Below are 16,084 nucleotides of genomic sequence, written 5' to 3'. Positions count from 1 at the left end.
TTTCATAAAAGCAATATAAATTTTGTGACCTATGTTCCTCTTAAACCACTTCACAGTGAAAATTCACTGTATTGATCATTATTTTTTCCCAAAAGGCCAAGAAATGCTTAAAGTAAAAAAAAAAAAAAATTTAAAGGGTTTTTATAAGGAATTAAATTCTTCCATAAATAATATTTAAAGGGGACGGGAAAATACTTTTAAAGTGCACTAAAATAGCCTTTTAAGAATGTTAGGTTTTATGTAAAAATGTAAATCTGTTGGTTTTCTTTAGTAATAATATACATCTCAGCTATATTTTCCTAAAGCTACTTTATATTTTTCACTGTTGTTTAAAGCAGGTCCTATTTTAAAATCATGATTTAGAGTCTTTTATGAAAAATAGAAAATATGAAATTGTATCAAACTACTTTCCTTCACATAGGTCCATTTGAAAACGAGTTTTTTGCTGAAATATTTTCATGTCAAATCACAAATTGGAAGCCCTCCTTGGGCCATTTTGTGCTGTCTACATTTGCATCCCAATATCTTTGTTCAGAACTCTTACCTAGGCCGTTCTTAAAAAAAATGTTTAGAGTAAAACTGCATTTCCAGGTTACTAGTTTTAAGCGGCAGCTTCAGGTGTGAAACCTGCTGCTGCAGAGTTCAAATATGTCTCATGAAGGGAAAAATGTTTCCAAGCAGAAGTACATTCTTAGCATTTCCAAAGATCCCTGTACTAACATGCACGTCAAAAAAATATCTTGTTGGCCTTTATATAACCAAACTTGATTTTCTATCTGCATCTTGAAATGATGCTCCTTCAGCAGCTAAAATCAACAAAAAGATCTGCACGTTCTAGATGACACCTGTTCTTACCTACTCCTATGGGATATTTCTACCATGAGGCTATGTCACCAAAGCATTTGAAAAATAAAAAATAAAAGATAACATGGTAATTATTACTTTTTATTAATTTAGAGCATTTGAAGTATAAAAATAAAGGCTTTTTGACATACTGTATATACATACACAGCCTTCAGTTGTACATCCTTTCCAACATGTTTTTTAACTTATATTTCAGCCCAATATTCAATAAAAGGGTCATTAAAAGTAGGAAAAAAACAAGAGAAATAAGAATGTGTCTGCTGTGCAACTGCATTGTATCTTGCAGGTAATGCTCTTGTATCCTAGGAAGGAGAGGACGGCCTGCATAGAGGCCCTGACGTTGACCCTTTACCTCTCCATGTGCATGGGGTGGAAAAGGATCTCTGAAGAGTGCATTTGCCAGTTTAAAAACAACACTTTTACCCCCTAAGAAACAGAGGAAATATGTCAACATTAACCAATAATAATAATGTTTAAAAATCAAACAATCCCAACCCCATATCCTATCCCATTTTTCTTCTCTCATTTTTAAAAGTAGCTTTAAATCATAATTTGCTTTGAATAGCAAATTGTATTTGGGCTTTCTGTAGTCTTTTTTAGTTTACTCCATGTGAATTTACTGTTGCTAAGAAAAGACTTGGGGAAAAGAAGAAAAGTAAAAGAAGAAAACTTTGATACTGTTAACTTTAGACTTTTAAAAATACAAGAACCAGAAAAAAATTATAAATAGCATAATAACAAGAGATTTCTTAACTTAGATAAAGAACATAACATTTAGTTGTGTTTCCTTACAAATGATTGATATTTTTTTTTAAAGACTCCTAATAGCCACCTACAAACATTTGATAAGGAATAATTCTGTACCTTATGTCAGTTTTTCTGGACGGCAGGAGAGTCCCTGTATGGTATGGTTTTAAAGTCTCCACTAAGGTATTGGACTGGTACCTTTGTTCCATTCGGTTTATAGTCTATTTTCTCACCAGACTGGGAACTCCAGATGTCAATAAGAGTTTTACAACATCAAAGGAAGACTGTGGCCCTGAGAGTTCATCTGCTCCTTCTGCTTATTCTTCTCCTGAAGTTATAATCCTCTGTTTGTAGCACTGAATTTCGGGTCGCTTTAGAAATAAATGCAGCTCAAAGCTCTCTACAAGCTATCTGCTGCTTGAAAAAAGCAGCTTCTCGAACATAACTTGTATGTCAGAAATCCGCTTACTGTTTATATCCTAGAGATTTGAAAGCTTAGCTGATCTAGCCATCTGAGTTGTAAATGAAGCCATGAAACCGATGAGACGGAACTGAAGTGCCATGTAGCCTGTGCACAGCACAGACAGGAAGACATCAAAATCACTCAGCGAGTGGGTCTTTAACGTCCATATCTAGTGATGTGCCCTTTTAGTTATTGCACAGAATTAATACCAAAAAACTCGCAATATATTAATTTTCCAATAGATGAGTTATACCAATGTTTTAAAAACGTATTTTCAAGCCTATATCGCCAAGCAGAGAGAAATTTCTAAACAAAAGAGATAAAAAAAAACTGTAGAATTTTACCCAGGAAAATCAGTTGTTTTAAAATACAACACATAATCACACGCTCATACACACATATACCCCACAGCTCCATTATTAACTTTAAAGTGAAAAACAAATTGGTCTAGAAAGATTTATCAGTTAAACTATGTCCTGTAACTCCAAAAATTGAATAAAGGGAATTTTTAAAAATTAAATAGCATTTGTATTTCTAATCCCACCACCAGTTTACCTATATGTGAAACACGCTTCTGTACAACCATGTAAACTTCACAGCAAGCCATTTTTACATTCATTAGAGCAGAATTTTCCATTTTCTTTAAATTACAACATAATTTTGGGCTGAGATTGCTGAACACACAGGTAAGCCAACAATAACAGTACAATTTAGTTTCACAGTGGTTTTCTTAACGTAAAGTTCATTTTAAATGTCTTTGCAAAGCGTTTCACATTAAACTTAAGTTTCTAAGTGACTTCCTTTAGAGCCTTCTTGGTCAGATATTTTCCACCCTCTTGTCTTTATACGCTTGGCATGTGTGTTGTTTGATTAGGATACAAAATGGGAGACTGGCTTGTTTTATGTTTTTTTGAGTTCTCTGCTGCAGAAAGAATATGTCCTTCATGAGATGCTGAAGCCTTCACTGCACACACAAAATTTGGGGCAAGTCCAGGTCCAGGAGCCCGAGCAGCCCACCACCAAACAGAGACAAAGACGTTGCCAGAAAGTCACCTTTGCAAAAAGAAAGAAAAAAAGAGAGAAGTGGGGGGGGTGGGGGGGATGTCCCATGGGATGAAAACACAAATGCACCATCCAGAGTCCATATTTACAAACTAATAGAAAATATAAACATTATCGTATTTGGAACCAAGTCAAAACACGAGGAGGAGCTAAATTCAGATATTGCTTGTGTTATACATATATTTTCCAACAAAATCAGTCATCTCTTAAAAATGAACAAAGGATCACTCAAACAAGTCAATTATTGATTGGTTTCCTAATGATGAAGTAAGGCTTATTTGGTCACCTTATTTGATTAGAGGGTGTAGCATAACTTTTTTCTATATGTATTTTCCTTTATTGATTTTGCAAAATCTCAACAATTGCACGTTTCAAAAGTTCAGGTTGATTTAGAATAAATATACACATGTGGTTTCACCAAAGACTAGTTTAAAAAGTTTCTTAAGCCCTTTGAGGGGTGCAGGTTTCTTCACTACGTTACAACAGTGTGTGGGCAACACAAATGTCTCATTCAATCCTTAGCATTGCTTTTGTTTTTAAACCCTAAAGTCATGTCAGGTTTTCTGTGAGAGAGAGAAGTTATGGCAAGAAGTACTTAAGTGTCATCAGCACAAAGGATGTGAGTCCGGAAAGCCAGCTTTCGAGGCAGTAGGGTTGGCGGGCAGGAGGGGTGGGATCCGAGACCAGGGAAGGGGGCGGGGGCGTGCTGAGAGGGGGACCCGGTGAAGCTGCTGCAGATGGAATTTCCCATCAGAGTGCGGAAGCCGCGACAGAGTGACTACCTTCTCTGGCTGCCTGCATTCCCTTGAACGCCAGCGACGCGGGAATGTCACAGTTGTGGGGGGAAAGTGGGGTGCCGCTGGCATGTTGCCACCCATGTCCAGCAACATAACCAGAAGGAGCAGCACTGTAGGTCATGTAAGGCGACACTTGGGCCGGGGGAGGATAAGGAGCCATGCTGGATGCTGACACAAAACTGCTCACAGCTGGGAGACCATTTGGTGCCTATGAGGAGCAGGAAAAGAGAAGAGGTGAAAATCATCACATTATAGCAGTTGACATTTCACGGGTTCTTAGAAAGAAGCAGAATGTAAGTACTGAGTAGGAGAAGCCAGCAATATTCTGACTCTGCTTTCTGATGTTTTTTAGATTTGACCTTAATTGTATTCTAAATGCACTCACAGTCTTTGTACTTAAACAAACATAATGCCAAAAGACGGGATGTGATTCTTTCCACAAAAGTTTTGAGGAGGCTGAACCCAGAAAATTCACAGTATTTGCTTTTGCTAGTGGAATTACAGGATGGAAATGCAAGGGGAGGAAAGGGCTAGTGTGATTAAATACTCTCAGATCTGCTGAGCTCTCCGCATGCCGCTGTCAACCTTCCCCAGACGTGGGTTTTGTTTGGCTCTTTTGTTGAGGCGTCTGTGAAGGGCCTGGCTGGGGTAGCTTTCATTTTCAGTAAAGAGGGGCACGGACCATGGGCCATCACTTTAGAAACTCCAAATGAGCACAACCTTTGTTAAATAAAACATGGGCCATATTTTAAAACATCAAGTTGAAAATGACTGTTGGACAAAGGACATGCAAAATCGGGCATTTTGCCTTGTAAGGGTTTTTAAGTGAAGATTGGGGGCATTTTTTCCAGAGCTATTTTGTCAAAAAAGAGACTGTCTGTTTGAATATAAAACAACTGCATATACATGGTTTTGAAATTGGAAAATCGGCTCGCAAAGTTTTGGGGCCCTGTGATGTGAACTTTTAAAAGCTACATGGATAAATCTTTTGAAATGAATTTAAATGTAAAATCATAGTTTGCAAACAAAATGTAGCTGCTCTGGCAGGCAAGTCTGCCTAGAAACCAGTGCTCTCTTGGCACCCAATAAATTATTGTTGGTATCGTTACTATTAACAACACCAAAAACACCCTGATTTCTAATCCTGATTCTGGCATGAACACTCAGCATCCTTCTGAGGAGCATTTTTTCCCCTCAACTTCTACATTATTTAGAAATAAAGAGTAAATCCTGTTTCCTGGTAGTGATGTGAATGAATTAATGTATCAACATGTGTCCTAGTGAAAGTATAATGTAAATAATAGAATTATTAGTAGTAAAACCAATTTAATTCTTAGAGGTAAGAAAAGTGGACATATGTTAATTAGATACTTTTTCCGATTCAACTGCAACATAGAAATTCTTTTCTAGTTTAGTTAACTGGGTTGTTATCTTCACTTCCACATCTTTGAGAATGTGATGATGAGGTCTCAAAAATGACCTTCTCAATTTAGAGTAATCCATGGAGAATGGATTTCTGACAAAATAAGAATAAAAGTAGAGGGGTTAACCTTGTGTCCTCGGTTTATAAGAACACACATTTCATGTTCTGTGTGTCAGAGTGCCCGTTCTTTGAAAAATGGGCAAGGGGAAAGGAACCTAAGTTTTCTTGAATATGTCCTATGTCTCAAGCACCAAGAAATATCCAACACATTTTATCAAATAAAGAGGACTGATGAATTGTAGCTCATTATAACCTATTGAGCTTATACTAATTACAAGATAATATATCATGAGTACAACACAATGTTCAATTGAAATTAAAATGTCCCAAAGGGTGATGCTATATTTTTTTAACAAAGAATTCATTGCACATCGGTGTTTAATATAAATGAAATCTTATCCTCTTTTCATACACAAGAATATAGATTAAGGAATTTAGCCATTTACGCTAGGCCAATTAGCAAGTCAATGCCATGTGTTAAAAGAAGTTATCACCCCTGTCTGATGCAGGATCCTCTGTAGCAAATCATGCTACTTTTCCTGGACAATTAAAAGATAGGTGCAATTTAAGCTCAAATTAGAGCATCTTTTCTAGTAAAAGATTCTTTACTCTTCTAGAACCAATTTTCAGTCTTAAATTTTCATTCTCTTTCTTAACTTCTAAAAGAAGCCTTTTCTCCCCCTTTATGAGAACGGCTCATTAGAGAATGGCTCAAAAGAGACACACTTTAAGGCTGTCAGCAGATGGAACGAAGATAGAGAGTTATCAAATTGCAGAAGAAATCTAGCATTGCATAGAGATTATAGTTCTGGTCACGTTTATTTAGCATTTTCCCAATAACCTACGAGAAATTCCTTTTGAAAGATACCGATTCAGTTATGGGAAAGTGTTCGCATCTTTATTTGACCTATTCCCTTCTAGCTTTAATTAATATTTTAAACTGTTGATGCCAATATGTTGATGTCAATATACCAATAATCATAAAATAAGAATGTTATTATTAAAATGTTAAGGTCAAAATTACTTTAAAAATAATAAAAACTTTTGCTTAATGTTTTACAAGTACATAAGGTTAGACTACTGAATATTATACGTGACAGAAACTATGTTCTAGTTAGCATAAAAAATGTGCTGGTGAGTTCTATTTTTCATCACAGCTAAATTTTCCTACCCATTCTCTTTTCTCTGTATTTGTTCTATCATCCAAAATTACAGTGCTCTCTGAAATGCTTGCTTTGTCATCTTCCCTTTCCTCCCCTTGCACCCTTGCCCGTGGAACCATTGCTCTTTGATGAGACCCCTTTACTCTGGGCTCTTCAGCTGTTGAAGTAAACGTTCAATGCCTACAGTCCCCTTACATGGACCCACTTCGTTCTGCCCAGAGATGTTCCCGCTGAGGAACCCGGCTGGATTGGACTCTTTTCTTAGATAATGCTCCCGGGACGCAGGCCAGGCAGGACATTGGATTTAGGCCCAAGTTACCTTCAGGTGTCTTACTTATTCCATGACTACATTTGTTTGTCAAGTGTAAAAAACACTACTGATTTTTTTCCATATTTGTCCAGTTTCTCATACTTAAGGCACCAAGCTTGCTTTTATGTTATTATTCCTATTAGTATTACATCTTTCAAAGTTCAGTAAAATCCACAACATATTTAGGCTCATGTTAGTGATGCAGTCCCCGCCATATTACAGAAAGGAAGGGTAGGAAGGGAAGCGGGGAGAGGTTTGACCTCCTCAGCTTGTAGAAAAAGGCAAGGGGAGTGTTTGCTTAAAAAAAAAGGAAGATAGAAATCTTTAAACTTAAACAGTATAAAAATAGCTCTTAGCTTTCCCTCGGGTTAAATTATGACCTGGATTTGGAGTGAAAAAGTTTTGTATTAATTCTCCTTTTTACTTTTAAAGTTCAGATTTAGAAATTTAGAAAAAAATGGAATAAGAAGATGAGAACTAAACCTGCTTTAAAACGTACCTGCCACCTTCGCTATCCCTTCCTTCTGGTGACTCAATAAACACATCAATTTTCTCACTATTAATTTTGAAACATGACATTAGTAAAAGATATAAATCTCTACCGGGTAAAGTAATTGTTATTTATGAAGCAATCACTGAAAGAGTAAAATTTTCCACCGCAAAGGAAAACCAACTGTAGGTAGCACTGATGTTTGTTTATTCTGTCCAGTGAAAGAGTACATGACTTAAACTCTCCAAATCTGTTTAACGTTTTCAGTGAAGGGCATGTAATTAATCTGAGAAGCTAGTTAGGCTGAGTAGAGACTACCAAATGCACACCATAAATATAGTGGGAGCAAACATGCTAAATTACTCTATTTAATTGGATTGTAAATATGATTTATAAATCAACCAACATATGGAAACCCCAGGGAAGAGTAAACAAATTTTCCAAATGAAACCCCAGCAATGGGCATGTAATGGAAATCTCATTTTTGAAAATGACTTTACCTAAAGATTCCATAAATAAGATTTCAACCCATCAACCCCTTTTTCATGTGGTTCTTCCATGAAAGTCATGAGAATCCTTTCCTCTAAGGGACGTACAAGGGTCTTCCCTGAAGCAAACTCTCTTCCACCTAACTTTGAGAACAAGATTTACTAAGACAAAGTAAAATAGACTAAATTGCATATCCTGGAAGAAGTAAGTTACTTGCTTTGTTGAATATTTTTAGAAAAAGACAGATTTTATCTCATTGACATTAAAGGAGATAGTCCAGAAAAAATACGCAAGATGCAATGTAGTCTAGTTAAGGTTATCGCAAGAAAGAATGGAAGTATGAGTTTTCATTTCACTTGTTCTAAAATGTCAGAACTGTACATTTACCAGTTTTAAAAAATATGTTTTTAAATGAATATGTTGAGAAGCTGTATTGACAGCGAGACTGTAAACAGTTTGAGGACAGGGACTAGCCTTAGTCATCTCATATCCCCACAAAACAGGACACGTCATAGGCATTTCATCGTCACTTGTTGGTGCAGCCTTTTGAAAGCAAAAGATGTGATACTCTTGCTTTAAAAACAAAACAAAAAACCTAGGCACGCTTTATCACAGAACAAGCATTACACTGTAAGCAAAATGAATAAAGCTGTTGGAAAAGGTTAATAAAAGTTCTAGCTTAGCCATTTCATTATTTGATTTATGGTTGTTCCACTTATTACCCCCCACACCCACACCCCCAAGAGAAAAAAGAAATGCATTAGTATCCAAACACTTGTGACCACGAAAAAAACTGGCGTGACAACTGTCTGGCGATTAGAGGTTATAGACTGGTTTTCACATTCTGGGAATTGTCTACCCAACATTTTCTGTCTTGAAGAAAATGCAAATAGCAGTGCCAAGTCCTCTACCCACAATCTTTCATTCACTTCTCAGTTCTATCTGGTCCTCCTCTTATGATAAAAGGAGTTTACCTTGGCTTATAATAAAGTAGAGTTAGCCACAAATAGAGACGTGCGTCACCTAGAATTTCAACCTTGACATCCGAAGCAAGAAAAAGGTTCAGATATGAAAATAAACAAGATTTTTTCTCTTTTTTTGGTGAAATGACTTTTCTGACTTTGGTTCTACCCTTCTCAATGCATTACGCAATGACCTAGTAAAACAAATCTGACAGAGGAAGTGACGGTTGTAAATATGGTTTCAACATCCATTCAAAAGGATCTTAATTATGCTTAGTTATCACACTGCAGATCTAAATATCTCTAGGTAATGAAAAGCGGCTATTTAAATTTTTTTCTAAATTTTATGTTTCCAAATGTTTTTAAAATTGATGTAGCCTTGAAAAAATTTTAAATCACTTTTTTGGTATTTTATATGACACATTTTACTGATACATAATCATAAATTTTGTTTTAAAATACTAATAGTTAAAATCTAACCAGATTAAAGAATGTTTTTAATAATAGATAACATTATGAATTTCAAAGACTATTGGTATTTGCCTAAGATTGCATTCTCTACAAAATTATAAAATTTCTAACACAAAATTAATTTATTTGCTATGAAGAAAAACCCAGTGCATCTTCATTTATATTTTTACAAGAACAGTATGTCTGCAAGGACGGCCAGTTTCAAAAATAATGCACTGGAAAATTATACGCAGGATTCTGAAGTACTATCTTTATTTCAAATACAATGTACAAATGAATGTTCCATAAGAATTTCAGATTAATTTATGTCTCAAAATTCAACTATTTTCACAACTTGTTTAACTCTGAACTTTTTCTTAAGTTCAAGTATTTATAGACTATTCTCCATTTCTGACATCTTAATTTGTAGCTAATGTTCTATTAAACTTGCTGTCTGAGTTAATATACACTATCCAAAAATGAAGATACTCAAGGCTTATAAATCTACCATTCAGATCACTTTAATTAGAATACCAAATATGCACATTTTTTTCTGAGAAAGTATACCCAAGTGTAGAAAATTTTTCAAGAACTATCCAACAGTTTATAAACTGTTTAAATAAAACGAGGCATTGATTCACTAAGTACCACATATAAGGGTAGATATATTCCCACCCCATGTTTTCCTATATGCTTTTTTGCCATGCAATTGCATTCAATAGAGGTTTAATGCTTTCAGCAGAAGACAACCAGTTCTTAGGAACCAGGGAGCATTGTTACCATTCAAAACACAAGAGATTAAAGAGTTCTAGCCCAATATTAAATGCGGGAGAAAAAAAGCCAAAATAAATAAGTATTCTTTTTCTTCTAACCTCAGAGGTAGACAATAAGAACTCCCGAAGGCACCATATAACATTGATTGCAGTGTAACATTAATGTGTAAGACAAGTTTGAATATTCTAAACTAGATATTTTAAGAACAAAAGATAGGTGTGTGTATAGCTGAAATGTGCATAAGGTTCTAATTACTAGCAAGCAGACATCTTTCTTTGCAGTTTAAGCTGAAAGTAGAAACTCCAAATTACAGTAATCAATAGTACCTATAATCAGTTGTCAATTCAGCCCTTTTGGTAATTTTACAGGTGTCTTCTGGGAAAAGATTATTCTGTAAGTCCTACGATTCTGAATTCTCAATTTCTTCCTTTATATACTAAAATAAAACTAGGATCATACAATATGGCGCTATTTGATAACAACTGTAAATGCCCTGAAAGCACTATGTGCAAAAACTTTTAGAATTTTTTTTTTTGCTGAAGACTTTCAAATTTTGTTCATAATACAAATAGAGAAAAATTGTTACCTGAGTTTACATTTTGGTTGTAAAAATGTACATATGCTTACAACATTTTGAAAAGTAACTTGTAAAAATAAAGCTGCCCTTTGAATATTGGTATGAGAAATGCACATATACATATACAACACAACTTATCTTTGATGTTCATGAGCAAGTATTAATGTATAATTTTACCCTCATGGAAAACAATGTCTAAATTCCAAAACTGCTCACAAAATGACACAGCCTAAGTTTGTGTCCACTTAGCACACTTTCAGCATTAAGCACTATTTTGATAACAAGAGAGTAGCTACCAATTTCATTGTGCTTAAACTTTTCAGGTTTGGAAATTTTATATCATTTGAATTATTTTATTACATGGCAATGCAGAAGATTAGCATATTGCAATTAAGAACTTTCCAAATTTAAGTTTGATTCAAATATCTTCTTCTAGAAAAAAATTTAACTTGTTCTAAGTATTTAAAACAATCCTTATTTGAACACATTTAAGTTACTTGCTCTTATAAATCTGATAATTTAGTGGTTTAATATTCAGTGTATAAAATGTAATAGATTTTTAATCTTCAGAATACACAGAGTAGATTATTTGAAAGTGTCCTATTTTTATTTTAAATTGATCAGTTTAGGTTTGAGGTGTATATATAAATTAACCATTTCTAAACAAGCTTAAATGCTAAGTCTATAATTCAAGAGAGTAAAAATAAAAATAATCATAGAGATTTTGGGATTATGACATTGCTTTGTTTTTAAACTGGGTTCATCAACGATATCTGGGAATTACAGACTATTTCTCAACTCTATACTTCACGATGTTATTCCAGGAAATGATGACCCAATAAAACCTACTGAGCACCTATAAATGCTAGCTACTATGAATACTAGGCACTTTATATACACTCTTTCTATTGTTTGTAACGAAATGCCTTGATTCTTTTTGACAATGAGCTCTCTGAACAAAGTATTCTCTTAAAAAAGAAGTTTGTTTTTAAAAGTCAATCTCTGACCGACATTTGTAAGCACAGGTAATATTTAATGAATGTTCAGTGTGTGCCATATGGTTGCATTATCTCATTGACTCTTGTCAACATCTCTTGAGGTTGGGACTATTTCTCCGTTTTACAGATGAAGAAATGAAGGCTCTAAAAGGTTAAATAACTTGCCTAAGCGGTGGTGGTGCCTGAAGATGAAAGCTCCTAACCATTGTACATACTGCCTGTTCCTTACCAATTACAGGCCCTTTTGTCGAAGAAAACGACAAGCTTTCTTATAATTTCTCATTGACATTCTAGAAACAGACTCAGGAAAGGGACTCTCCTTGCTGCTGTTTTCTGGGATGTTTGTCATAGGAGAGCTACTAATACGTATCTGACTATTTTAACAAAATAAGGGAGGGAAGAGGACGTGGAAATGGAGTTTGTCAGAGAAAATAACGAGTAGGATTTTTTCCCAAGCGAATAAAAGTAACAAGTTCCATTCCACTTAAAGAGCTGATTTTAACAGATAAGAAAACATTAAAAGTTTTAAGACTTCAAAATAATAAAACGAAAACTGGGTATTTTGAGGCTTTAGAATTGGAGTTTGGTATTAGGAAATTCGCAAACCTACTCAGGTCTGCTCAAAGAAAGCTTTCGCTGCTTTAAGGTCTGCGGCTTTGGGTGGGGAGGGGCTTCTGAGAGCTTGGAGCTCCTGACTCCAGCGTGGTGATGAATTTAGACTCAAAACTCTTGGATTTTTGTTGGTGTGGTTGCGTAGTTTTTCTCAGGAAAAAAAAAAACCACGGGTGTTTTAATTTTTTTTTTTTTTTTGAGAGTTGGGGGAGGGACAGAGGGAAAGAGAAATTAAACGGTCCACAGCCAGGCCGTATAATTTGAGGTTTTCTCACTAACCTCCCCTGGGAGATGCCGACGTGACCTTTTCTGGGGCAATGGTAACTTTACTGCGTTTATCAGCTTGCCCTCCTCTCGCTGTCGCAGGACCGGCCCGCTGGCTTGTGTTCAGGGAGCCAGGGCGCGCAACAGCTCCGAGCGTGGGCCCCGCGGCCTCGTGCGCACGGCCCAACCTCGGCAGGCGCTCGGCGGGGAGGAGGCCGCTGGCCCGGCCCTCCCGGAGCGCTTGCCCGTCCCTGCAGCGCCGGCGAGCAGAGCGGCAGGAAGGCTCCGGAGCGGCCTCCCCGCTCCACCGGCCCCAGAGGCCTGCAGGGGCCTCCAGGCCGCGCCCGGGGAGCCGCCTCCCAGGCCCCCGGCCCGGCGCGGGGCGAGGCCTCCACAGCGCCCTCGAGGGTCGGGCCTCTGTCCCGCGCCGGGCAACCGGGCATCGGGCTCGTGGCCGCGACGGGTCCTCTGCCTGGGCTGCCCCTCGGTCGAGGTCCAGAAAGGGGCCTGGGGTCCTGCAGCGCCCAACCCCGCCGCCCGCGGCCGCCGGCGGCCCGCGCCTGCTCACCTGCCCGTACTTGGCCTCCTGCTCCAAGGCTCCCTTCTCCAGCCCGTTCACCGCGTGCGGGGCGGCGGCGGGGAAGCTGGCGCGGCCCAGGCTGCTCCACTCCTCCACCTTGGGGCTGTGGTAGGGGGAGCTGTCGCTCACTGCTGGGAGGAGGAGAAGGAGTCAGCCGGAGCTCCGACCCTGCGCCCCCGCCTGAGACGCGACCCGAACGCGCCCCCCGCGAGCACCCGCGCCCGGACCTCGGCGGCCCCTGCCCTCGGCCTCCCGGGGAGCTAGGCCCGGGCGCCGCCTCTCCGCTCCCGGCCCGGGCTGGTGGAGCGGACTCGCCTCGGGTAGGCCTTTCCCAGCTCTCTCACCCACGCCTGCCAGGAGGCCGCTTTTTCTTTTTCAACCGGCCTTTGAGTTCCTCCTCCCTCCTCGCTTCCCGGGGAAATGAGTGGAAGGGGCCTGAAAGTTGCCCCCCAGTATTCCCAAATCTGGGAAAGAATCCGTGAAGTCGGATGCGTGGTTCTCCCCACCCTGACCCAGGGCCGACTGGGGCTTGACAAGAGTCTGGGACTGAAAATGGAGAGAGGAGTGTCCTGGCCTCACCGCGCCTGTGCTGGTGCTCAAAGACATTCAGAAAAGTCCTCACTTTTTTATGTCAACAGATGGAACAAAAGACTTGCAAAGTCCTTTGCAAACAAATAACTAAATGATGCCTGCAATACATATGCAAAATATAAGTGCGTAGGTTTTCTGCCTTGTGTATGTGTGTACTGTGCGGGTCAAACCCTTGATGCTCTATCTCTACACACTAAATATGTGAGGTTATGTGCATATGACTCAAAAAACAAATACTACAGTTACCGCTGTAAATGCCACCTATGTCAGTGGTAAGGTTAGAGAGGTTTTTGTGTGTGTGTGTGTTTTTAATGAAACAGACGATTAAGAAAATGAAAGTAGGATTAAGTGTTTTGAAAGAGGAGTAAGTAAAATCATCAGTTATCCTTTATGTTCTTAACAGAGATGCGAAGAAAATTATATGCTGTAAAGTGATTACCACAATACTTAGGGTTGTGCATATTGAATCACTGGCATCTTTAAGTGACAAAGTGCCATTTTAAAAGGAAGATACTTAAAGACTGGAAGCAATGTGTTTTGTCTTTGGGACCTATGGGTGTAGGACCTAAATTTGACAAAGCCACTACAACTTGATTTTAAACATTTGCATCTGACACAGTGCTTCCACGGGGTGATCATATAATCATTTTAGATTCACAGATTTGTCAGAAAACAGGTTGTTTAAAGCTGGCATGCAGAATCAACAACATCTAGAATGAAAAGTTGCTCCTCTCCATAAGCCAATACTTTTCCAACTGACATTTGGTCTGATTGTAGGATCCCTAGGGAAGGAAAGTTTTCTTTTCAACTCTGTCAGTCTTTTTTCATTATTCCTCCCCCTCTCCAAAGAATTAGATTGTGTTCTAATTTGCACCAGGAAACAGTGTTTTGGTGCTGAACTGCCAGTCTCTCTTTGCCTTCCCAGACAAAAGGCAATCGGTGGGCACAAGCCTGAAGTTATCTTAAGAAATTGAGATCCCCCTGCGAGCCCCCTTTTCTGCTGATCTCACACTTTCCCATGCGCAGGGCCTTCCTTTAAATGTCAGTGAGGTCAGTTTATCCTATAAATCAAGGGCAAACTCTCTCCAGCTAAAGCTCCAACCAGTTCAGAATAAGACAAAACTGATCTCTTAGAAGGATCTTGTAAATTCGCAGTCAGAAAACAAGAAGATGAGAAATCAGCGTTCTGCTTTAATTACTTAAAAAGATAATTGTGCCAGCGTGGTGGCAACCGAGAAAGGCAGGAAATAATTAAAAGAACTATTTCCCCCGTCTCTATTTCATTTTCCCTCTGTGCTTTTTAGGCTTTTGGCTGAGAAATTAGAAGGTAGGCTCTGTATCTCTGCCTTATTTAAATTCAGCGTCTAGGGCAGTTTGACTTTTTTTTCCCTACCGAGAAAGAAGTTAACGCCGTGTTTTGTTTTAACAACGCAGTAAAAGAAAACAAACGGGGGTCTCCTGCGGAAGCCCGACTGAGCAGGACGGCTGGGGGAACGGTTCTCACCAAGCAGAAAAGACACTCACGACACCCCAAGGTCAAGGATGAGAAAGGAAAGGAACAGCGGGGTGGCACCCCTGAAAACATGCCGGGACTAGACTTCCACTTGCCTTCCCTGGGACCCGCGTACCCCAAAGGGAAGTGGCAGTCGTGGGGGAGACGGGAAAGAACGGAAGACAGGACAGCACGGAATCGCCATACATTTTGGCTCCATCACAGCGGTGGTTGGTGCCACTTCCTAAGATATATATATATAGTGAAGACTGTTAAGATAAAAGGGGGAGGGGAGGGAGAGAGAGAGAGAGAGAAATAAAGCAGAAAATTAGTCCCAGAATGAGCAATGCAGTAACATGCAGGTTACTAGTAGTAACTTCGGGACCTCGGTTTCCGAGGAAAATGAAGTGAAGCATAAGAATGAAACCAATTAGGTGACATTTGAACTTCCTGCCTGAGCAAATTTGGCCTGATTGCCAGAATCCAAGAATACTGCAATTTCCACAGGGTGCCCGACTCCTCGCGGCCGCATCTGATCCCCGAACAAGCCGCCCGCAGCGGTGTCTGCAGCCGGCAGCCCCACGCCGGCTCGGGCCTCCCGGGCTGCGCCCCAAGTCCGGCCCCGGCCGCGGCTCTCCAAGTGAGTGAGCCGGTCTGAGGCTGCGGTGGCGCGAGAGGCGGGGGAGGGTGGAAAATGCGAACCATGTGTTAGGGATGGGGGGATGTTATGGGTCTGGTAGTTTGAGATGAGGCAGGAGACTGTGTGTGGCAAGGAAACGAAGGGCATGAATTTCAAGTTAATGAGATCAGGACACCCCCTGGGAGGACTGCTTACATTTCCAAAGGAAAAGGCCTCCAGTGGTGGGACGGACGGGGGCCCGGAGGCCTCAGATAGAGAAACCCCAGCTAGGGTGCT

The 16,084-nt window shown here is 39.3% G+C and overlaps 1 protein-coding gene across 3 annotated transcripts in view; it reads right to left on the bottom strand.

Annotated features, from left to right (window-relative positions):
* PAX9 (paired box 9) overlaps nt 1-16,084 on the bottom strand; it is a 54,408-nt gene that overhangs the window by 32,347 nt on the left and 5,977 nt on the right. Inside the window, exons 4-5 of one of the 3 annotated variants that reach the window (XM_070504260.1) lie at nt 13,074-13,216; nt 3,880-4,141 (exon numbers count right to left, since the gene is read on the bottom strand). In XM_070504260.1, the coding sequence (XP_070360361.1) occupies nt 3,887-4,141; nt 13,074-13,216 (398 nt within the window). In that variant the 3' untranslated portion in view covers nt 3,880-3,886. Of the gene's footprint in view, nt 1-3,879; nt 4,142-13,073; nt 13,217-16,084 lie in introns of those variants that run through there. The other 2 variants (XM_014853088.3, XM_070504261.1) reach the window with 2 other exon arrangements.

Source organism: Equus asinus, chromosome 2 (genome assembly GCF_041296235.1).
Source record: "Equus asinus isolate D_3611 breed Donkey chromosome 2, EquAss-T2T_v2, whole genome shotgun sequence".
In the NCBI taxonomy this organism is placed as follows: domain Eukaryota; kingdom Metazoa; phylum Chordata; class Mammalia; order Perissodactyla; family Equidae; genus Equus; species Equus asinus.
This window is presented reverse-complemented; position numbering and strand designations above follow the sequence as displayed.